Source organism: Grampus griseus (genome assembly GCF_964374135.1).
Source record: "Grampus griseus genome assembly, chromosome: 10".
Lineage (NCBI taxonomy): Eukaryota > Metazoa > Chordata > Mammalia > Artiodactyla > Delphinidae > Grampus > Grampus griseus.
In genome coordinates this window covers 66,208,907-66,230,915 of record NC_139004.1, presented here as the reverse complement: position 1 = coordinate 66,230,915, position 22,009 = coordinate 66,208,907, and the positions used below count along the sequence as shown (strand labels likewise).

General features: G+C 59.3%; 1 protein-coding gene across 1 annotated transcript; it reads right to left on the bottom strand.

The window, feature by feature from the left end:
* Nucleotides 1-1,021: 1,021 nt before the first annotated feature.
* On the bottom strand, nt 1,022-21,519 carry GNAI2 (G protein subunit alpha i2). Its single transcript, XM_082663662.1, has 9 exons — nt 21,284-21,519; nt 7,091-7,133; nt 6,287-6,428; nt 5,954-6,114; nt 4,078-4,206; nt 3,537-3,666; nt 3,299-3,452; nt 2,713-2,927; nt 1,022-2,024 (listed from the first exon to the last, which is right to left on the bottom strand). The coding sequence occupies exons 1-8, from the start codon at nt 21,399-21,401 to the stop codon at nt 2,737-2,739; spliced, it is 1,068 nt and encodes a 355-aa protein (XP_082519788.1). The 5' UTR covers nt 21,402-21,519; the 3' UTR covers nt 1,022-2,024; nt 2,713-2,736.
* Nucleotides 21,520-22,009: the final 490 nt, after the last annotated feature.

Below are 22,009 nucleotides of genomic sequence, written 5' to 3'. Positions count from 1 at the left end.
AAGCTGCCTTTGTGCCCGGCGGCCTCCGCAGGACCCAATGACGTCAGCCTCCGCGACCGGCCCGGCGGGGCCCAGCACGGGCTGCTGCGCCCTCTGGCGGCCGAAGGCGGAAGAGCTCGCCTGGGAGCTCCGCCCAGCAGAGGCGGGCCTTTTACCGAGCCCTTCCCACAGGCTCAGAGGGCTGCAGACCCCTAGGTCCAGGTGCCTTGCCTGGAGCTAGGGGCTCACCCCACAGGCACCCCGGCCCTGTCATCTGCTGCTCCCTCCTCCAGCGATGCACGAGCACTTCCCATAGCCTCATGGAAGGCTCTGCACTGAGAGCCCAACGTAGCCATAGCCCTGCAGCTATCCAGCTGCCCTGCCGGTGGCTACAGTCACACTGAAGTGTAGCCACCTGCCTGTCCCTACCCTCCTCAGGTTTGGAGGGGGACCTCTTGGTCAGAGACCTTTCTGAACATGTCTCAAGGCCCCTGCTGTCCTCAACTTTCTGTTTAGTCAAGCCCAAGGGACTTCAGTTCTGGGCAGGGCTCTGGGCAATGTCTCAGAGCCCTGGCAAAGGACCCAGGAAGAAGGGAGGGTGTGCAGGGGGCTGCAGCCCACCTGGCTGTGTGGCCTCAGCAACGCACACTATCCCTGGGCGCTGGGCCTGGGAGGTCAGAAGTCACATTTCCTTCCGCACTAGACTCATTGGACACTCCTCCTGCTCCCAATGTGGAAGAATCCCTTAGGAGAAGAGCTCCTTAAGAAATCTGCCCCACTGTTCCAGAAGGCTGCCCCAGACCCAAGACTGCAGAGGTGCTGAGGGAAGAGGGGGAGACATGGAGGCCCCAACATGTAAGATGACTAGTCCAAGGGGGAAAACTAAAGTGGTAAGTACTGGGCCTGAGTATGACCTGCGAGCTGAGTGCCCAGGGCCCTGCCACAAGTGAGGATCCAGGTCCAGACTACCATCACCTTGGCACATCTTAGCCTGGGTCTCTGCCCCCTGGAGAGAAGAATGCCGAGCAGTTCTTGGTATTTTTTCTTTCTACATTTTATTATTTCAAACCAGGTGAACAATTCCATAAAACATGTGAAAAAAGCAAGGAAGTGTTCAACACTGAAGGACCCGGGCCTGGGGTGAGGGCATGAGGGGCGTGGCCCCTCAGCAGGCAGCGGCGGTTCCTAGGTTAGCGCTAAGGAGCTACATTTAGGTTAATGGAGCCAGGGCCCAGGGCCGCTGGGGCGGGGCCCTCAGTGACGTTGGCAGTTGTCTGGAACAGCCCTTGAAACCCAGTTCTGTAGAGGGCAGGGCAGGGGCGCCGCCCGCACAGGGGGCAACCAGCAGAGGGATGGGTGTAAACACGCAGACACACTCAAGGCACGGAATCATGGGAAGGGGGTTGGGTGGGTGCTGGTCAGGACCTGACAGTTTTAAATAGTTTTTCTTCTAAAAAGTTTTCTAGGTTTGCAGTTTTCTCTCTTTTTTTTTCCCTTTGCCTTTCTTTTTTTTTTTTAAAAAAAAGCTACGAGAATGAGCCAGTGGACTGTGGTCTCCAGGAATGGTGGCGTCTCACGCTTCTTGTGCTTTTTCCTTTGGGGCCTCCGAGTGGCTTAGGGGGAAGGGGTTGGTGGGGGCAGGAGGCTCCCTGTAAACATTTGGACTTGGGTTGGGTCAGGGGCTGATGCTGGGCGAAGCCAGGGGTCCCAGGCTGGAGAAGTGGGTGCCCCTCGAAACACAGGCCTTGGGAGACTCAGCATGTGCTCCCCTCCCCCATCACAGAACAAGACAACAGTTAAAACCAGAACAGATGCCAGGAGGGGGTACGGTGGCCGTTCCCTGCACCTGGGATACGGGCAGGCTTCAAACAGGGAGGCCTGTGGCAACCCTTCCCCCAAGTCTCTGGAGCTGAGGGAGGGGAGAGGGGGAGCCAAGAACAGAGAGAGGAGAGAAGGGGAAAAGCGGCCAGGGGGACAGGCGGGGAGCGTGGTCCTCTTGCCCCCATCTTCCTCAGGGGCTGGGGGGAGCAGAGTCGGCGGTGGCCCTGGAGGTGGGGGACAGTCAGGGCATGGGTCGGGAGGGAGGGAGGTAGCCAGTGTGTGTCTCTCCTCCCGCCTCCCTAGACAATGACCCTTCTCCTTTTTCCCCACCCACTCGTTACCAGGGACACAGTGCCCGCCCAGAAGCCAGTGTGTGTTGCTGGGTTACATGGGGGAGGGGAGTCTGTAGCACTGGCAGAATCCTCCCCACCTCTCCCAGGGCTGGTGGGGCCAGCCTCAGACCAGGGCCCTCAGATAGGTCAGAGGGGAAGACAGCAGGGATGAGTGCAGAGCTGGTCATACTGAGTGGTGGGCAGCTGAGGCAGCTGGGCCCCCTCTGGCATCTAGATCCTTCAGGCTAGGCCAATGGCCTGGTGGGTGAGAAAGTGAGTTTTCTCCCAGGAAAATCGGGGCAGCCCTCTAGTTCTGTCCCAGGACACATCCAGGCATTTCTGCTGTCTGGACCAGTGGGCAGAACGGAGCCCAGGCTTACCTGTGCCACCTCGTCAGTGCCCTGCATTCCATCGCCCTCCTGATTCAGCACCTCGTGCCTCCCTCCCCTTGCCCTCTGGTCTCCTAGCGGGTTTCCAAGTTCACCACCCCCACCTGGACCTTCCCCAGCCCCAACCGTGTCCCTTCTCTGGGCTCAGTGGCCCCACTTTGTTCCTCCCTGCCCGGCCCCCTCTGGCTCACCATCCTGCCAGGCCCCGCTGCCCCTCAGAAGAGGCCGCAGTCCTTCAGGTTGTTCTTGATGATGACATCGGTGACAGCATCGAACACAAACTGCACGTTCTTGGTGTCAGTGGCGCACGTGAAGTGCGTGTATATCTCCTTGGTGTCCTTGCGCTTGTTCAGGTCCTCGAACTTGCTCTGGATGTAGCTGGCTGCCTCATCGTACTTGTTGGCCCCTGTGGGAGACAAAATGGTGAGGACTCGTGCTGCATGTGCGGCAGGCAGGCCTGTCCCATAGGTACAGTGAGGTTCTATGCGTGTGAACTGACAAGCATATAACGTGTGACACTTGTGAGAGGGCACAGGCACGTCTGAGTGTGCAAAGAGGGGCACCTGATTGTGTGAAGGAGGATGCTCAGTGACGTACAGAGTACATGCCTGAGTGTGTTAAGAAGGGCCTTGGGGTGTACAGACACAAGTATCGATATATAAGCCTGTGAGGCACCAGCCCTTGCGTGTGTCCCACAGTTACCCTTCTGTCCAGCGGGGGGCGCCCGTGGGCCACCTGGTCACCACCAGCTCCTCCCCAGAGGCCCAGACCCCACACCTGTATACTCAGGGAAGCAGATGGTCAGGGGGCTGTGTGTGATCTTCTCCTCGAACAGGTCCTTCTTGTTGAGGAAGAGGATGATGGATGTGTCCGTGAACCACTTGTTGTTGCAGATACTGTCAAACAGCTTCATGCTCTCATGCATGCGGTTCTGGGGGCAGGACAGCGCCTTCAGCACCAGCCCCCGCCCCTACCACTGCCCCCACCCTCCCCCAGTGGCCTCCGGGCCTCTCACCATCTCCTCGTCCTCGGCTAGCACCAGGTCATAGGCGCTTAAAGCTACGCAGAAGATGATGGCTGTGACGCCCTCAAAGCAGTGGATCCACTTCTTCCGTTCAGACCGCTGACCACCCACATCAAACATCCTGCAAACACAGCACCTTAGCTCCAGAGAAGGGAGTTCTGCGAGAAGGTCCCTGCCCCATTTCACAGGCTGACCGACTGAGGACAGAGGCCTGCTCAGAGTATGGCGGCTGCCTCCATGGAATCATCCACGCTGGCCCACCTTACCCCTGGGGTTCTAAGCCAGGACACGTCTGGCCCAGCAGGGTCAGGCTGGTCAGCAGGGTAGGCTGCCTCCACATGGGGCAGGGTCAGCAGAGGCTGTGAGCTGCTGGCAACCACAAAGCCTTAAGAAACTTCAGAGTGAGGCTGCGGATCCTGGACCAGCCCTCGTTCTCAACAGCCATCGGCAGGCCCTGGAGTGAGGATCTCTTCCCTGTCACCCGCAAGGCTGGCAGCTCCTGCCCCATTACCCTGCCCACACGCTCGCTCACTTGAAGTGTAGGTCTTTGAAGGTGAAGTGCGTCTCCACGATGCCCGTGGTCTTCACGCGAGTCCGCAGCACATCCTGCTGCGTGGGGATGTAGTCACTCTGTGCAATGCGCTCCAGGTCATTCAGGTAGCTGGGATGGGGAGTGGGGCATCAGTGGGGGCCACCGGGCCCCGTTCCCTCCCATCCCCTCATTTCCCAGGCACAGCCCTTGCCGCTTTAACCCTTGCCTGTACTGCATTCACTGCTCAGATGAGGAAACCTGCACTAGCACCCCTGCCTCCTGCCTGTGGAATGGGCCTGGGAGGAGGGGCAGTTCTGTGGCTAGCCAGCCAAGCCCCAGCACCCAGGTCTGAGGCAGGCCTGCGTCAGACAAGATCCAGGGTGCTGGAACTACAGGTGAGGGCAGTGGGAGGGGGCAAATTAGTCCTTCAGTGAGAGATTCAGGATGCTAATCGGCGTAATTACGGCACCCGCCACAGAGCAGGCTGGCATGTCCTTCGATGCAGGGCTGGACAGGTTGGGGCCTGCCAGGCCCAGTGGGCTCTTTGCCCAGTAAAATTTGGGCTCCTCAGGGGGAAGGCATGAACACTCGCTTGGCGGGGGTCCCAGGGGCTCCTCATTACCAGCTCTCCTAATTAGTATCCAAGCTGCCCCGGCCAAGCCCTGAGACCAGCTCTGCTGCCTGCCTCAATATCCTTGCTGTGTCCTATGGGTTGGGTCCAGGCCTCCCAGCCACTGCCCAGTACCAGTGTCTTGCTCTTGGGGCAGGGCTGCTGGGGCGAGCCCTTGGCTCCCACCAGCAGCTAGGCCAGAGGGAAATGACCTCAGAAACGCAGAGACAGAACAGAAAAACAGGAAGGGCTATGGGGAACCATGACGCATGTGCTGTGACCTGCAAACTGTACCCTGCCCCCTACTGAGAGCCTCCAGCCCAGAGGCCTCATGGTGGGTTCCCCACTAGTTTTTCCCTTGTCCCCAACAGGTGGGCTCACCCCAGGGACCCACTGCCCCACAGCAGTCTTGGAGGATTGCTGTGAGGAGGGGCTGCAGTATGCCTGGTCCCTGGAGTTTTCCAATCTGCTCCCCACCTCTGGGTGACCTTGTCATGGCATAAACCTGCCTGGGAGGGCAGGGCCCATGTTCACTGCTGAATTCCCACACCCAGAACAGTGCTGGGCACAAGGTGGGAACTTAATGTCTGGGGAATGAAGAACGGGGATGAGGATGATGGAGGAGTGGGAAGTAGCTGGAAGGTGGCCCTACGCTGCCCTCCTTGAGTATCCTGGGCACTGAGATGGCAGTGGTTGATAGGACCCACCCCTCCTTGCCTCCAGGACCCAAAAGCTCTGCTGGCGCTGAGCCTGTGACCTCTGGGGAGCACCCCCGCCCCCGCAGTGTTTGGCTGTGACTCTGCAGCTCCTGTGAGGGGCGTGCACTCACAAGTGCATTCAGGCCCGGCGGGGAGAGTGGGGCGGCTGTCCCTGTGACTGGGGCAGGGCTCAGGTGCCATGGCCAGGCAAGACCGGCCTCCACCCACCTTCACAGAGGTCCAGCCCCTCTCTGGGTGGGCTCAGGATGGCATGGGCAGTGGGACTGGGAAAGCTGTTCAGACAGAGGGACTGGCTTAAGCAGAGGTAGGAGAGGAGACATGAGAGTACGGGGCCAGCAGCCTATCTGGGTGGCACCATCTGTCTGGATGTCCCTCCACAGCCCTGCACCAGGCCAAACCCCAGATCACCAAGACCTTGGCTGACAGTCAGCAGCTTCACGAACAGAGGCTGGCAGTATCTTTTTAAGGGTGCTCAGGCCCTCTGGTTCAGGCTATAGTCCAGGTCTCCCCACACTGCACCCCCAGCCCAGCCCCTTGGAGTACTCACTAGGCGGCAGAGTCGTTGAGCTGGTACTCCCGCGAGCGGCCAAAGCAGGCCTGCACACCGTGGTCAGCCCAGAGCCTCCGGATGACACCGGACAGATCCTCAGGGAGCACGCCCTGTTCCTCAGCCGTGCACGACAGTGCAAACAGCTGCCTGGCGTCGTCCTGGGCACAGCAGTGAGTGGTCAGCTAGTTGCGGGAGCACACCCCCACCCCACCTGTCAGAGGCAGGGAGGCCTCCGGAATGAGGCCCAGATTGGGGTGTTCTCAGCTTCCCCAGGACAAGACTTGCCCTGAAGCCTTATGGGAGGGAGGCAGGGTTGGGGAGTCCACGTACCGCGCGGGAGGGGTCAGCAAAGTCAATCTGCAGATTGCCCATGGCTTTAACAATGGCCATGATGGACTGGATGGTGTTGCTATAGACGACTGCCCGGTACTGCCGGCATTCCTCCTCTGAGTAGCCATCCTCGTGGATGATCCTGGCAGCCAGGAGTCAGGGGTTAGAGAGTACAGGGCACAGGGACCTCACATGGCTGCCTGGGGCTGCTGGGGCCTGGAGAGATCTACTTCAGAAAGGAGGAAACTGGACTTCCCTGGTGGCGCAGTGGTTAAGAATCTGCCTGCCAATGCAGGGGACACGAGTTCGAGCCCTGGTCTGGGAAGATCCCACATGCTGCGGAGCAACTAAGCCCGTGTGCCACAACTACTGAGCCCGCGTGCCACAACTACTGAAGCCCGTGTGCCACAACTACTGAAGCCTGCGTCACCTAGAGCCTGAGCTCAGCAACAAGAGAAGCCACCGCAATGAGTAGCCCGTGCGCTGCAATGAAGAGTGGCCCCCACTCGCCGCAACTAGAGAAAGCCCGTGTGCAGCAACGGAGACCCAATGCAGCCAAAAATAAAATATAATATTTTATATATATAATAAATATAATATAATAAATTTAAAAAAAAAAAGAAAGGGGGAAACTGCCTCTAAACCACTCGGACCTGAGGATGGATGCTGCCTTTGGGAATGTCCTGGACCTGGCTAACACGGCTGGGCCTATACTTGGGCTGGGTATACTGGACCCAGTACAGGCCCAGAGGAAGAAGAGGGGAAATCAAGGTTTGGAGGCTGCCTCCCGCACACAGCACTTACTTCATCTGCTTGACAATGGTGCTCTTCCCTGACTCCCCAGCACCTGGAACAAAGGGTACAGTTGGTCAGGGAGCAGGCCCAGTGGGGTTACAGAGGTAAGCCAGCCACGTGGCCTAGAGGCAGAACTCACCCTCCCCATCAATTGCACAGTGAGATGGAGGCAGTCGGGCCTGGTGGGCAGCAGAGCTACCAGGGGTGCAGCTGGCAAGGCCACAGGGGTGAAGGCAACCTCGGCCACCTGGATCCCATGGTGGACTCACTCCAGGCCCTCGCTTCCCACAAGGTCCATTGCCCACCATGGCTCCCCACTTCCCTGGTTGAGTTCAGGGGCTTCGGCTGGAGACTTGAGGCTCAGGAGTCACCCTGTCATCCTCACACATGCAGGCTTGCCACTCTGCAGCTAGTGCTCCCCAACATGGTGCCTAGGCACAGCTAGCAGAGGAGCCCTGCTCACTCCAGCGGGGCAGCAGCCCTCTCTCCCTCCACTCTGAGCCGCAGCTGCCAAGGGGCCTGGATCCGGGCATGGCGTCATACCCCTGCCTCCCAGACATGGCCCAAGGCCCAGCGCCCTGCTCACTGGGCCCATGTCTGCTCTGAGCAGATAGAGACCAGGACTTGGGAAACATGCAGTGACACACACACAGACACACACACACACACACACACAGAGACACACACACACACACACACACACACACACACACACACACACACACACACACACACACACACACACACACACACACACACACACACCTACCTGTACTGACTCGAGATGCTTCCCTGCAGAGCCCCATCCTGTATTTCTCTTTGGCCATTGCTGAGGGATTTGCTGGCTCTCTCTCTTGTGACTGTCATAGCAGCCCCAGAGATAGGTACCGTTTCTCCCATTTCACAGACAAGGACACTGAGGCTCAGAAAATTAAAGTCTTGGCCCAAGATCATGTTGCCAGGATTCAGAAAGGCAGGGAGACATGTACGACGATGATGCGTGGCCTGCTCAGCCCTTCTCAAAATGTGGCTCAGATGCTGCAGGACGATGCCTTGGGAGGGTGTTTTTTTTGTTTGTTTGTCTTTTTAAAAGCAGATTTCCAGGCCCCATCCCAGACACACAGCCACATCTTGAGGGGTGCAGGCCAGAAATCTGCATTCCTCAGGGAGTCTGCAGGGAAGTGTGAGACCACTCAACTCCTGGCTGGGGGATGGAGGGGGTGGAGGCAGGGTCCCACCTCTTCCCTTTGCCGCTTGCTCCCTGTCCTGAGCTCCAAGTAGAGCGCACCTCAGCTTGGCCTGGCTTTCCCTCCCAGCCTTTGCCCAGATTGTTTGCTCTGCCCCGTCACCGCCAGGCATCTCCTCTTGCCAACTCCAGGCCTTTGCCCATGCAGTTCTCTTTGCTGGGCACACCTGCCCCATGCCCCACCTGCGTGTGTCCCAAGCCTCCTGATCACTGTGGCGGGTCTGTCCCTCTGAGCAGCTCAGCAGGGTGTGTGGTGGGGTCTGTGGGGAAGTCACACTTGAGGACTCTGGCCCCCATATCCCTCAGGGTTGGTTAAGACAACCTCAGAGGATGAAGGGGCTAACACACAAACTACCACGAGCAGCAATAACATCCGCAATGATGATCACGGCCGAGCTGTGAATAGTGCCCCCTACGTGTCAGATGCTATTCTACGCCTATCACACCCACTAAGTAACCTCACAACAAGCCCCGGGGGTAGCTCTACTCTCACCCCCACCTCGCAAATGAGGAAACTGAGGGACTTCCCTGGCAGGCCAGTGGTTAAGACTCTGTGCTTCCAATGCAGGGGGCACGGGTTCGATCCCCGGTCGGAGAACTAAGATCCCGCAAGCCGCAGGTCGTGGCCAAAAAAAAAATTTTTTTAATTTAAAAAATTTTTTGTAAAAAAGGAAACTCAGAGAGGCTGCTGTCACACAGTTATAGCCCCTCTGCAGGTGGCTCACCCTGCAGTGTTGCATGCCTGGTACTGTGGCTGGGCCACACAGTCCCTGCCACTGGGTTTACTTCCCAGGCAGACACAGGTCTGAGTCTCTGCAGTGCCCTCGGAGAAGCAGCAGACCCTGCTGAGGCCCCTGCCTGCATCCCCCCTACCTCCCACCCCAGATCCACATTGACCAGGAGGAAACTGAGGTGCAGCTGTGGCCTTCACAGCTGTGAGCCTGGGCATGTCCACAACCCAGGGGCCTCCCTGAGAAGGCCTCACAAACGCCACCAGCTGCCTGGAATCACTGGGCTTGACTGTCCCAGGCCTGCTTCCCAGGATAGTGGAGCACTGGGGGTGGCACAAATGGGCAGGCTCTCGACAGGCTGGGGCATGAGCCCCTCTATCGGTCCGGCCCCTGGGCACTAGAGGCCCCAGTCCCAGTGCATTCCCCTGGGTGTGGGCTCTGGTCAGTGGCAGCATCCCTCCCTTTCCCTTGGGCTGTGCATGGCAGGGGAACAGCTAGGACCCCTCAAACTAACACTTCCCACCTGCAGAGTGGGGACATGGGGAGAGGGCCTGGGAAGGCCTGATGGTGATGCCTGATCACTGAGGCCCTTTCCCCAGGGCCCAGAATATCCATGGGGCAGGGAGGACAGCACTGGACTGGCTAACCACGAGGGCCAGGTGACCGCCTGGCTGTCCTTCCCACCTAGTCACTTGCTCCCACAGAGCAGGAGGGAGGGAGCACATCCTGGAGCAAAGGAAGACCCAGGAGCCACAAATCTCAGCCAGTGCAAGAGTGGAGGCCAAGGATGCAAAGTGATGGGTCAGATCGATCATGCCGTCCCCAGCCAGGCGAACTGAGACTCAGAGCGGGTAGATCTCCAGGGCGTAGGGGACCACAGGTGAGGGTGACTTTGGGACCACCGTCCACCTGAGGCACCAGTCTCCTTGTCTGGCCCTTTGATTACTCTCTTGGTAAAGAGTGTGGGCCACTCCATGACCCTGCCCAGAGATGGGGATGACAGCACAAACTTGCTTTGCATCTGATTTTCCTAGCTGCTGCAGACCTGGCAGACACTGAGGTTCCCTTCCCTGTCCCCTTCGAGCCTCAATCTCCCTTCCTCTCCCTTTGAAGAGTTTGGAGGACATTCTCTGCCCCCCGCAGGGGTCATTGCAGAACAACTCCCATTTGACAGGTGGACAAACCAAGGTCATGGAGCCCTCATCCCTGGAGTCAAAGCTGTCCCGTTGTCCTTCCAGCAGCTGTGACTCAAGAGGGAAGGAGTTAAGTGGCAGGACAAGGGTGTGATGCTGGCAGCCAAGCAGGAAGCAGGGGAGAACACCAGGACAGAATCAGAGGCATGGCCCAGGAGCAGCTACAGCAGATCAAGGGACAGAGGTGGGTGGGGCCACAGCATGATATCCCGGTGGACACCCTGGTTCTCGGGCAGCCCACAAGCTAGATGCCCCAGGAACTCCTTTTCCATCGGGGCCTGATGATGTTCCCCTGTTAGATAGGCTGGTACCTGGAGTGGAGTTTGCTTGTACCTTGCTAATCCTGGGCACCCAGTTCTCCCCACCCAGCCCTGCACCTTCCCTTCAGAGAAGGGGGCTTCACTAGCTGGATCCGGATTGCTGCAAAGGTGCTGGGTGGGGGGAACTCAGCCAGTAGAAGGTACCAGGAGTCTCCTACCCACAGCTGGCCCACCAGGCGTTCCTTCTCCAGATGAGACCAGAGGGACCCACAGAGGATCCCTGGGGTGCCCTCAGTGTTCCCACTGGGCCATACCTCTTCCCACCAAGGAAGAAACCTCTGCAGCCCTTGCCCTGGGGCGCAGCTGCTGGGCCCCCAGCAGGCAGGCAGTAATTGCCGAGATGTGCTGGGTGACAGCGGCTGCTCTGCATTAGAACATCTGCTTCCACTCTGGGAGCGCTGGGCCCCAACGGAGGAGGGAACAGATGGGGGAAGGGAGAAACAACGGCTCCACCTGCCTGAACGAGGCCAGCAGGGCCTCTGCAGCAGAGACAGGGCCACTGGTCCAACGGCTTGATGCTGATCCCAAGCCCCAACATCAGGTCTCTGCTGTCGTCTATCTTGAACCCTCTACCTCCCAGACAAGGCTTTGTCCTGCAGGGAGGCCCTGACATGCCGCTTTCCTCTCTGGCCCCACTTTCCCTTCTGCAGAAGCTGTGAAGCCTCGAGTGGCCAGCAGGCCCATCTCTCACTTTCAGTTCCTCTCCCAGAGGGAGGTCCAGACCTGCCAGAGCCCTGGTGTCCACCCCGATTCTCCCTGAGATCTCCAAGAGCTGCAGTCCTATCCTGCCCTTCCTCTGACACCTCATCTGTGAAACAGGATACCACCATTATCTCGTCCGAGGAGACGGGTGAGTGCCCGGCACACGGTGAGCATTCAGATCAAAGTTATTATCACTATTTCTTTTACCCTTTGGAAGATGACAGATTTCCCCAAACCTCTCATTTCCTGCAACCCACAGTGACCACGCTGCATAGGTCACTGCAACCGCAGCCTGCAGAGGGGCCTGCTGTGACCATCTCATTTTGAAGGCGAGTTTCTGAGGCTTTCAGACAAAGCACAGCACAGGGCAATGACCCAGTGGCTAAGAGGCTGACTCAGCAGTGGTGGTTCCCTGGCGGGACTTGTGTAACCTGGGACCAGAGTCAGAGCCACTCACTCCTTTGCTGGCTTTTTGCTCTTAGTTGTCACTTCCCTTCACAACCCGGCACTTCTCCACAGCGGGGTACTCCTTCCCGTCCAGCAGCCTCATGGCAGACACTGCTCACTGGCTCTCCTCACCCAGAAGGCTGGGCAGGCTGGGTAACAGGCCTCCCCGCAGAGGCTTTTGTGCTGGTGGGCTCCCCTGGAACATGTGGGGCTTGGGAGAGCAGCCAACTGACGTGGCAGGCCTGAGGGCAGAGATTCTCAGAAGCGGCAGTGGCTGGGACCACAGGGTAGACGGGCAGCAGCCCAGCTCAAAACCCACAGCACGGCCCCGCCCCCTAGCCCCCACCGCCCCCCTCCCAATCCCCTCCCCTGGCCTACCCTGGCGGGGGGCACTGGGGGAAGGTAGGGGTGAGCCCTGGGAAGCCCACCCCGAAGACAGCCCTGGCACCACCTCCCACGGTCATCCCTGGAAGGTGCCACGTCTCCAGCGCAGCCTGCGGTTCTGGGGCCCCATAGCTCCCGCCCCTCGCCTGCAGCCTTAGGGTCCCGTCCCGCCACCACCAGGGGGAGCCCGTCAGCCAGAGACCCGGTGGAGGAGGTGGGGGTTGGGCGGCGCAGAGGCGCGTTGGTTTCTGGAAAGCAGCCGCGGCTAGGGGCAGCTGGGGGAGGTGCCGCAGCCACGGCCCCCTCCCGAGCCTGGGAAGCCCTCGGCCGCAGAGACGCGGCACACCAGGGAACAATGGAGACGGCAGGGAGGGGCAGAGGGCCCCGCCAGACAAAGGCCCTCCAAGCCCCGCCCCTGGTGTCTCTTCCTTCCTCCAGGTGCTGCTCTTTGGCCCCCTCACTCCCTCCAAGGAGGCTCAGCTGGGGTCTGGCACTGTGAGGGGCCGGGCAGTGGGTCTTGGATGGAGCCTGTGACACCGCCACCCACGTGCGTGGCCTTGGCTTCCTCCAGGTGCCCCAACAAACCCGGAACCTCCCTCCCTCCAGCCTCTGCCACTTGGGAAGCCGCCAGCGGCTTCCGCGGCTTCATGATGCCCATCAGGGAAGCACCAACAACCAGGGCCTGGCCTGCTACTGCCAAGTCAGAGCTCTCTGTGCAAGGGAAATAGGCCTCGGGTCCTGCCAGACATGGAGAGGGCTTTCCAGGGCAGGGCTGTGTCTCCCTCAGTGGGTCCCTGCCCACTGTACACAGAGAAACTGAGGCACCACGTAAGGAAGACCACCCTGGAGGAGAGGAGGCCCTGAGACCTGTGCACTGTCGGCCACTCAGGCTACAGGTCTCACCCTCCACAGGAGCCAGGCGGTGCTGGACAGGGCCCAGGTCATACAAGGAGCCAGGCCATTGGCACACCCCTCTTCTTGAGGCTTCTTCGTTTAAGAAATCGCTTTGCTGTTTTCAAAGAATCTGAATAACCCCTACCTTTCTTCCTGATTCACTGTGGTAGACCCTGGGTGAGATGCCCATGCCTGGGCCTCAGTGTCCCCATCTATGAAATGTACCCCTCAGGGGAGTGTGCCAAGCCCAACGCCTGCCCTGAGCAGCCTCCCTTGGGTCCTCACACCCACCCCAAACTGTCCAGCCCAAGCGGGCAGTTTGCCTATGTGCTCACAAGCCATGGACCGTGCTGAGAATCAAGACATCACAGGTCCCAGCACTGGGCACAAAGAGAGGAGAGGACAGCCTGAGGTCACACAGTGAGGAAGACGGGGGAGTGGGCGCTCTGGGCCCCGAAGTCTTGACTGGCCATGAGGATGCATGTTCTCAGCTTTGTGTGTGGCCTCATGGCCCACCGACGCCTTGATGCTTCTGCTGCTTCTGTTCTAGCTCTCCTAAGGCTTTTAGGCTCCTCAGTTCCCTAGGGCCTGGCCTGACAACCCAGAGCAAAACCCTGGGAACCTCCGTGGGGGAAGGCAAGGCAAGAAAACTTGGATTTTGGAGGCCAAGTAGCATGAGGACCGGCCTCACCACGTCTCATGCTGTAGCCAGCCCACACCACAGACATATCAGTCTCCACACAGTACCGTACACGGGCTTTGCTCTTAGTGGGGACCCTCTGCTGAAACACTCTTCCCTGCTCCTCATCTGGACAACTCCCAGTCTTCAGGTTCAGGGGCCCCCATGCTGGACTCTGACAGCCTCTGAGCTTTCCTCAGGCCTGGTCTCAGTCCAAGCCTGGGTGCTGTGGGAAGCACAAGCGTAATGTTAGGGGAAGAGCAAAGCGCTAAGCTGCCTGACTGTGACCTAAGTATTCCCGTGAGGGGACGTGGGCCAGATGTATTAGGACGAGGTCACCCCATGGCCACACAGCAGATTTCTGGCTTTAAGCAGGAAAAAGATTCACGCACAGAGTCTTGGGTCCCATCCTCCTGGGCAGATGGTCCCCTTTCAATCTCCTAAAAGAATTGAGGCCCCCCTGGCATATGCAGAACACATGAGCACCCAGAGCATCTGCCTGTGATCCTGACTGAGCAGTTCTTGCCAACTGGGCACAGGCTCCTGAGGGGTGACAACAGTTGGGGGCAGGTGCTCAGGGTCACTACCTGGGTAGCATTTTGGTGTCTCCACTTATTGGGTAAGTCACATGATGTCCCGGACCCTCCGTTTCTGCATCAGTGAAATGGATGTAATGTCAGTCCCAGCCTCGCAGGGTTAAATACGATGAGACCAACCCTACACGATAGTCATCAATCAGAGGCAGCTGCTGTTATCACCAGAGGGGAAACTGAGGCCCAGTGAAGGCACCCCCAGGCCCAGTGAGTAGTGGGGTGGGGGGAATCCTTACGCTGGATCAAGGGCCCTCTGTCTACCCCCAGGCAGGGGAAACCCAGAGTGAGCTAATCCCGGGGCTGCTGCTCCATTTCCGGGTATTCATCTGGGCCTGCAGCCGGCCTTCCGGCTTTGGAGGGCAATGGCTGCTCGGGAACATAGAAGCAGCCCTCTGCTTTCCTGCTAGCCCCCCTGCCGGCGTCCCTCTCCCAGCCACCACTTCCTGTGGTCAAAGGAGGGGCCTGGAATCCTTCTCAGAGGCGCCACCTTCTCTGAGATCTTGGGCCCAGTGGTTGCTGGGACAGGACAAGGGACAGAGCTGTCTAGATTGACTCCAACCCAGTGACTACCAGTAGGGTCGCCCACAGGCATATGCAGATGAGCCTGCACAGGTGGGGCTCACCTTCTAAATCCCCCAGTTGAGCTGGCTCACACTCCCCACCCCAGTGCAGAGTGTGAGCGGCTCTCTAGCCTCTTCCCCTTTTGGGCTCCTCCTCCTCCAGCTGCTTCCTCCTTTTCCTCTGGTGTGGACACCACTTCCCTGAGAGGCCCAGCCCTGCCATGCAGACTTCACTGCCCCTCCTCCAGCCCGGGGCACAGTAGGTGCTGCCATCAACACCCCCTCTGGATATTCTGAGGCTGTAGCAACCATGGCACCCCGGAATGCTCCGAGCCATAAGGACACCTTCTCAACAAGGCTTATATGAGCCGACCTCTAGGCTTCGGTTCAAACTGGCCTGGCATTTACTGTCAAGCCTTGGAAGTGTACCCAGAAGGCCAACACTGAAGGTCCAGCCCAGTTTAGGGAATGTGTGGTTATTCCAGGGAGATTATTCCTCCAACCACCAAGATGACCATAGCCCCAAAAGCAGCATCGGGGTGAGGGTGGAGTGTTTGGGGTTTAGTAAGAACAAGAGCTACAGGCTAGAGAGGCTGGGTGGGGCTGGGCAGAGGGGGCCCCACCCTGCACCTGTGGCTGAGGGAGGGGCTGCCTGAGAGCAGCAGGTAGTAGGGCCACCATCAAAGGGCCTAGTCCTTGCCCTCCCCAGGGCATTCTTAGGCAGGCCCATCAGCTGTGGCCTGGCCAGAACCTGTTAACTCCTTTCCCCCACTGAACTTTTAGGTTAGGACTCCTGCCCTGAGATACTGGGAAGGTGAGATAGAAGCTGGCCTGCACCCTGCCCCCATCCTGCTGGGGAGACAGCACTTAGGCTCTGGGTTGGACTGTCTCGTCCTCTGCTGGGGATGTGGTGAGGCAAGGCCCTGGTCCCTCAGAGGCTAAGGGCTTATGTGGACAAAGCTTCCTCCATCCTGTTCCTGCCAAAAGAATGGGTGGCTTCTAGTGACAGAGACCGAGAGAGACACATCTAGGGACTTAGATCGAGGGCAGGGTGTACAGGACCAGTGTGCCTGCCTCTGGCCCAAGCTGTCCCAAGTGCCAGCCCCTGCTCTGCTGGAGCCTAGGGACCTCACTGGGATCCCATCAGGCCCCACCCCCAGCTACCTGCTGTCACTTGCTGGGCAACTGGGCAACGTTTGCAGGCCTGGGTATCGATGATGTTACCCAGTGACCCGGCAGCTCAGGCCAGCCCAGGGCCAACCCTGGGCCAACCCAAAGAGGTCCTTGACCATGCCAGTCCCCATCTGGCAGCCTAGGCTCCAAGTCAAGCACAGTGGGTGGCTTAACGCTGCCTCAGGTCCTGGCATGGAAGCCTGAACTCCCCAACTGGCTTGACTTCCACCTCTGGCCACAGTGGCAGGCATTCCCTCTGTCCTTACCACCCGCTCTGACCTCTGTCTGGGGTTCTCCAACCCCCAACCCTCCTGGGATACCCTCAGCTGAGCTCCAGTGTCACTTCCTTTGCAAAACCGCCCTTATTCACCCAGTCTCCCAGCTCAGGGGTATCACTTGAAGGACCCAGTTTCACTCCTATCCTAGAAGTACAACTTTTCATGTTGGCTGCACCGACATTGGAGTCATGGGCAGGGGCTGAGCCCAGGGGGCCTGAGCAGGACCTAGGCAGAGGGGGTCAGAAAGGGCTTAGACCCCTACTCACTCCCTCACTTGGGAGCCCCAGCACTGCACTACCGACTCAGGAAGACAAAGCCTGGCTTAGCCTGGGGGAGGGGTGGGAAGAAGAGACTCTGAGGCCCAAGCTGCCCCACCCCCCATTCAAGTGCTAATGAATCCAGCCTGAAGGCGGGATAGCAGGATAGCGGGATGGTGGGATGGTGAAGGCCATGGGGAGAATAGGGAGGCTGGAGGCTGGCCTGGGTACCAGCCCACGTGGTACCCAGGGCCCTGACACACCCCCAACCCTAGACCCCCAGGAAGATGGCTCAGTCCCCAGAGGTTGGGCCTAAGGTCCCCAGGACAGTGTGTCACTCCAGATGGCACCCAATGTCTGCAAGCCTCAGTCTCCCGCTTGCTGTGAGCAGCTGCCTAAGGGAAAGGGAGGGGGTTCCCAGGGGCTCCATACTGTAGCCAGGCAGCCTCCAGGCTGGGGAGATCCCTCCCCACCAAACTCTCAGCTCTGCAGGAGTCAGCAGAGGGTCCCCCACCTGTTTTCACACCCCCAGACTTTGGTGTACTGTCCCCACAACACCTGTGGCTGTAGGCAGGCACTGCGTCCCAGGTTATGGATGGAGAGCCGGTCACCTACTAGGATTTCACCTGTCACTGGGTTTCTCAGCCAGTACACTAGGTGGAGCTGGGATTTGAACCTAGGTCTGTGTGACCCCAAGAGCCAGTCTAAGGAGGGTGAGCCCTCCTCCCCACAAGCCAGGAAACACCCACCCAAAGGCTTGGGAACCAAGTTGGTCCCTCTGCCCCCAATGCCTGACGCTGGCAAATGTTGCTAATTTTTCAAGGCCACCCAGAGTACCCCTTCTCCAGGAAGCAACGCCCCTGCATTCATAGGCATCATTAGACTCTACCCATTACCTAGCCAGCCAGGATCCTGGGCTAGCCCTTCCCACTAACTCCAGCTACACCAAGCCCCAAGCAGCAGCCCCAGAATTATTTATCCCTGTTCACGGATGTTCGCAATAGTTTCACTCTTTCCATACACACTGAATAGGCACCTACAGTGTGCCACGCCCCTTGTGAGAGACACAGACAGGACAAAGGTCACAAAACTCCCTTCCTTTTCATTTGATAAACCTAATTGAGCCCCTGTATGTGCAGGCTCCGCACTGGCCAGGCCAAGAACTCCTGCAGCATTATTCTGGTCTGAGCCACATGACTATGGGGCAGCTCCAGCCCTAAAAGCTAGACAGGCTCTACTGGAGTGGTAGAGACAGCGGGCCTGCAACAGTCCCCAAAGAGCCTGAGCTGAAAGGAAGAATGTAAAGCCAGTCTCCCATATGAACAGTTGGAGTCCCTACTGTGTGCTGTGCCCTGTGACAGGCTGCACACTCGTCAGCAAGAGATCTGCATGGAGTGGGATAAGGGCTGTCTCTGAGGTGCCAGCATAGCCTGATGAGACCAGGAGGAAACAGCCTGAAGAACTTTTCCCTCAGTCTCCCAACCCCCCAGTCCTGGTCATTGGCCCTACACTGAGCCCTTGCCACCTGCCCATGATATGGCAGGCGATGGCTCAGTGACCGCCATCTTGCTCCTCCATCTACCCATCCCCAAGGCCAAGTTCACACCAGTAGCACTTTCATTCAACAAACAGACAAGAAGCACCCAATAGGTATCATGCTCCATGCTGGCACAGAAGGCTCAGAAATGAACAGGACGCAGCCCTGCCCCTGTCACAAGGGAGGGCAGCTGTGACCTGGACAAATACCACACTCTGATGGGGGTAGCGCTGGGGGGTGTGGGGGGGGGGCAGAGGAGCCTTGGAGAAGGGGGTCTGTCAAAGAAGGATCCTGGGAGGCGATCCCTGAGCAGAGTCTTAAAGAACGATCAAGTAGGAGTGAAATGGCAGAAAAGTACATCAAGGGAAGGGAACAGATACAAAGTCCCAGGGGCAAGAGAGAACTGCTGTATTTATACCCTGAAGCCTTCCTGGGGCCAGCGATGGGCACTGTCTCTCCCTTCTCTGTAGACTGCCCACACAAGCCCAAACAAATCAAAGTCACTCTCTAAACACACACACTCTGGTTTACTTTCCCCTAAGTGCCCAGCCTGAGGCCCCAAATTCTACCTGGGGACAGCTGGTCAGTCAAGTTGAACTGGGTGGAGGCAGGGGTATCGCTGAAGTAGGGCTGGTATCAGCAACTCTGCTCCCCCTACCAAGCTGCCGGAAAAAACCCTCTCACCAGTTAGTGTGTATCACATCTGCCTTTGCCCCGGTGACAGTGACAGTGACTATGTCCGCTTGCTGGCGGGGCAACCCAGGACGGGAAGGAGCCAGTATGCGGGTGGGGCAGCAGGCGTGGTTCTGGCTGGGAGGCAAGGCTGGCAATTGCCCAGCCTGAGTTCCGTTGCCTGGACAGGTCTTTCCGCTACGTGGGACAGGCACCCAGCTCTCTGAAGCTGCCTCAGCTAGGCTCCCATCACCTCTTTGTACCTGGATAGGAAAGGGATGGCCAGCCAGGATCCTCCTCCAGGCAGTCCTGGCAGATTGAGTCCTCAATTTCAGGCAAAGTTTGGTCTCCCAGCCCCTTACAGTGCATCCTCTGCAGGGTCTTAGCCCCCACTCCCCACTCCCAACAGGAACCTCCACGAGGTCCCTGTTCCCCCCATCCTGGGCACAGCACTCCTCTGGCCCAAACCCAGGAAGCCCATTTCACAGAGAAAGCAAAGGCCAGAAGGGCAGAATGCTGAGATGGACTCCCCAGTCTAGAACATGCTGAGCATTTCTAGGGAACCCTGCACCCCTGGTTGCTGCCAGCCCAGCATGGGAGGGGTGGCCAGTCCTAAAACCTGAGCCGGGCTCCAAGCAGCAAAGACTGGTGGAATGGGGTCAGGACACAGAACAGGCCAGAAGCCCCATGGCCCAGTCCCACATCTTCTCGGGCACTGCCATAACTGCAATCGGCCTGGGAAGGGGCTGGCTAGAGACCCCCTGGCCGGGCACTGGGAGGCAGCAGTACCGGAAGCAGTACCCTCCCCAGGCCCAGCGGGCAGCAGCGATGGGCATTCCGCCGCGTCGCCACCCACTCGCTGCTGCCGCTGCCGCACTCGCAGCAGAGACAGGAAGAGGCAAGCGCCCAACGCAAAACAGCCCAGGAGGCTGGGCCGCCGCCCCTTCCCGCCCCTTCTCTTCCTCCCCGCAGTGGCAGAGGAGCGGATGCCATTTTGAAACCTCCGGGGCTGTGCCCCTGAGGCCAGGCCCCCAGGGACAGTCAACAGATGGGCCCAGGATGGAAGACATGCTGTCCCTCGGCCATACGCTCAGCATGAAAAGCCCCGCTTTTCACAGCCTGGGGACCCCACGCAGCTCTGGGGCTGAGGGGCCACACCCCCCCCACATACAGGTCCAGCCTCCAATGCTGCCGCGAGGGCCTCCCTCAGCCCCATGCCTGAACCCCCCCCAAATCAGGCCACCACTGGGCACCACACCTGTTCCCAGGGGGAGGCTGGACTGGGACAACTACCAGGCCCGCAGCCTCTGCACAAATCCACTTCAGATGCCCACCCCCAGCAGGCCCCCAACTACTCAACCAGCTGGTCCACCACTCACAGGGCCTCAAGATCCGACAGGCCCACCCACCCCCGGAGGCCACTTCCCAGGCCTTTGGGCCCAGAAAGGGTGCGGGAAGACTAGCACCCATCAGCATATCTCCTTGGCCTGCCCGCCGGGGGCAGCAATATGTCGGCTGTCTCACCACTTCCACTTCCCCCCACCCCTCAAGCAGCCACCATCTTCCCTGGCCTTGGAGGCGACGCAACCCAAACTCCACACTCCCTCCTACTCCCAGATGCCCCCCTCACTGGCCCAGACAGGGTTTAGAAACTGGGAAACAGATACCCAGCAGAACTCCCTGGGAAGCTTGAGGCCAGGTCCCCTCCCCCAACATGACCAGTGGAGCCTCAGTCCAGCCCCTTAGAGGTCTGGGGCCAGTCCACTCAGCCCGGCCCACCTGGTGTAGGAGGGTTGGGGGAACCTGGAGAAGGCCAGAGTGTGGGAAAGGACTTAAGAGCAGGGGAGCAGAGGGTTTGAGGAGAGATGTGTGCAGAGAGGGAGGTGGTGGGCCAGATGCTGGGAGCAGGGGTCTCTAAAGGTTTGGGGGTTCTGGCTGGAGAGAGAGCTCATAAGCAGTCATCCCACTTGAGAGGTTCCTTGGGGTCAAGGTGCACAGGTGGAGAATATTGGGTCCAGAGTAGGGATGGGGCACAGAGGGAGAAGGAGGGAGTGACTGGGGGCCTGGGAGGGGCCCTGGAGATACTCATGCCCAATAGGAATAGGGGGAGCAGGTGAGGGAACAGGTGGTGCCTGAAGGTGGGGGCCGAGTGGGATTCTGGGGGGTTGGGTAAAGTCTAGGGAAGTATGAAAGGACAGGCAGGGGCTCTGAGGATCTGCGAGGTTGGTCAGCAAGGGTGGATGGTGAAGCAGAGTTCTGGGCAGCGGGTGTTGGGGCACTGGTGGCTGGATTTGGGGGTTTGGGGTCTGGAATGAGTTGAGGATGTGATCTGAGAGTCTGGGCTATGGATCAGAGGTCTAGGCCAACCCAGAGTTTTGATCCATTATTTGTATGTCCTTGCCAGGCGGGTTTGGGGGGTTCAAGTCCAGGTGTGGGGGGTCCAGGCCGAGTCTGAGAGTTCGAAGCCCTAGTCCTCAGGTCAAAGTCGGGGATTTGGGCGGGGAATCGGGGGTCCCAGCGCAGGGTGCGGCCTCACCCAACAGCAGCAACTTCACCTCCCGCGCCGCCTTCTCTCCGTCTTCCCGCAGGTTCTTGTCGATCATCTTGGAGCGCTCGGCCGCCGCCTTGTCCTCGGCGCTCACGGTGCAGCCCATCCCGCCGTCCGCCGGCCCGGCCGCTGCCCGGCCCTCACACGGCCCCGGCCCAGCACGGCCCCGCCCGACCCACTCTGCTCCCGCCGCCGGCCCTCTACGAGTAGCTCCCAGGTCGGCAGTTCCGAGCGTCTGCGGGCGGTGCCTTCCAGGCCGCCGCGCACGGACCGCAGGGCGGGCAGGGGGTGGGGCCAGAGCGAGTCAGGCCCGGGTTTGGGACGGGGCGGGGCCGGAGGTGGGGCCATATGAGATTCGGGGCCGGTGATTGGCGAAGGCGAAGTCAGGGCGGAGCGAAGGCGAAGTTAGGTGCGGCCCAAGCTCGGCTCGGGCTGGAGGCGGAGCCACGCCAAGGGATAGCGGTAGGGGTAGAGCCTAGCCCAGAAGGATTGAGCGCAGGGCGGGCTGTAGGCGGGGCCGGACTCCGATTGGGTGCGGGGCGCCTGGAGCTCCGCGGCCCGACGGCGGGGGCGGGCGGATCTCGTAGCCTGAGGATGGAGATCCAGTGCACCTCAGGGGCCGAGCAGGAACCAGTCCTCTTAGTTGGGCGAGCAGAGCGGAGGAGGCGTGTCTTCGTCACTTGTTAATGAACCCAATAAACTTGTTTCAGGATC

Excerpts from the sequence above, each read along its gene's own strand:
- GNAI2 (XM_082663662.1), bottom strand. The coding sequence starts at position 21,401 with ATGGGCTGCACCGTGAGCGCCGAGGACAAGGCGGCGGCCGAGCGCTCC. Across the intron at positions 4,207-5,953 it reads CTCAACGACTCTGCCGCCTA|CTACCTGAATGACCTGGAGC; the intron begins GTGAGTACTCCA and ends TCCCCATCCCAG. Across the intron at positions 3,453-3,536 it reads TAGCCGAGGACGAGGAGATG|AACCGCATGCATGAGAGCAT; the intron begins GTGAGAGGCCCG and ends TCCTGCCCCCAG.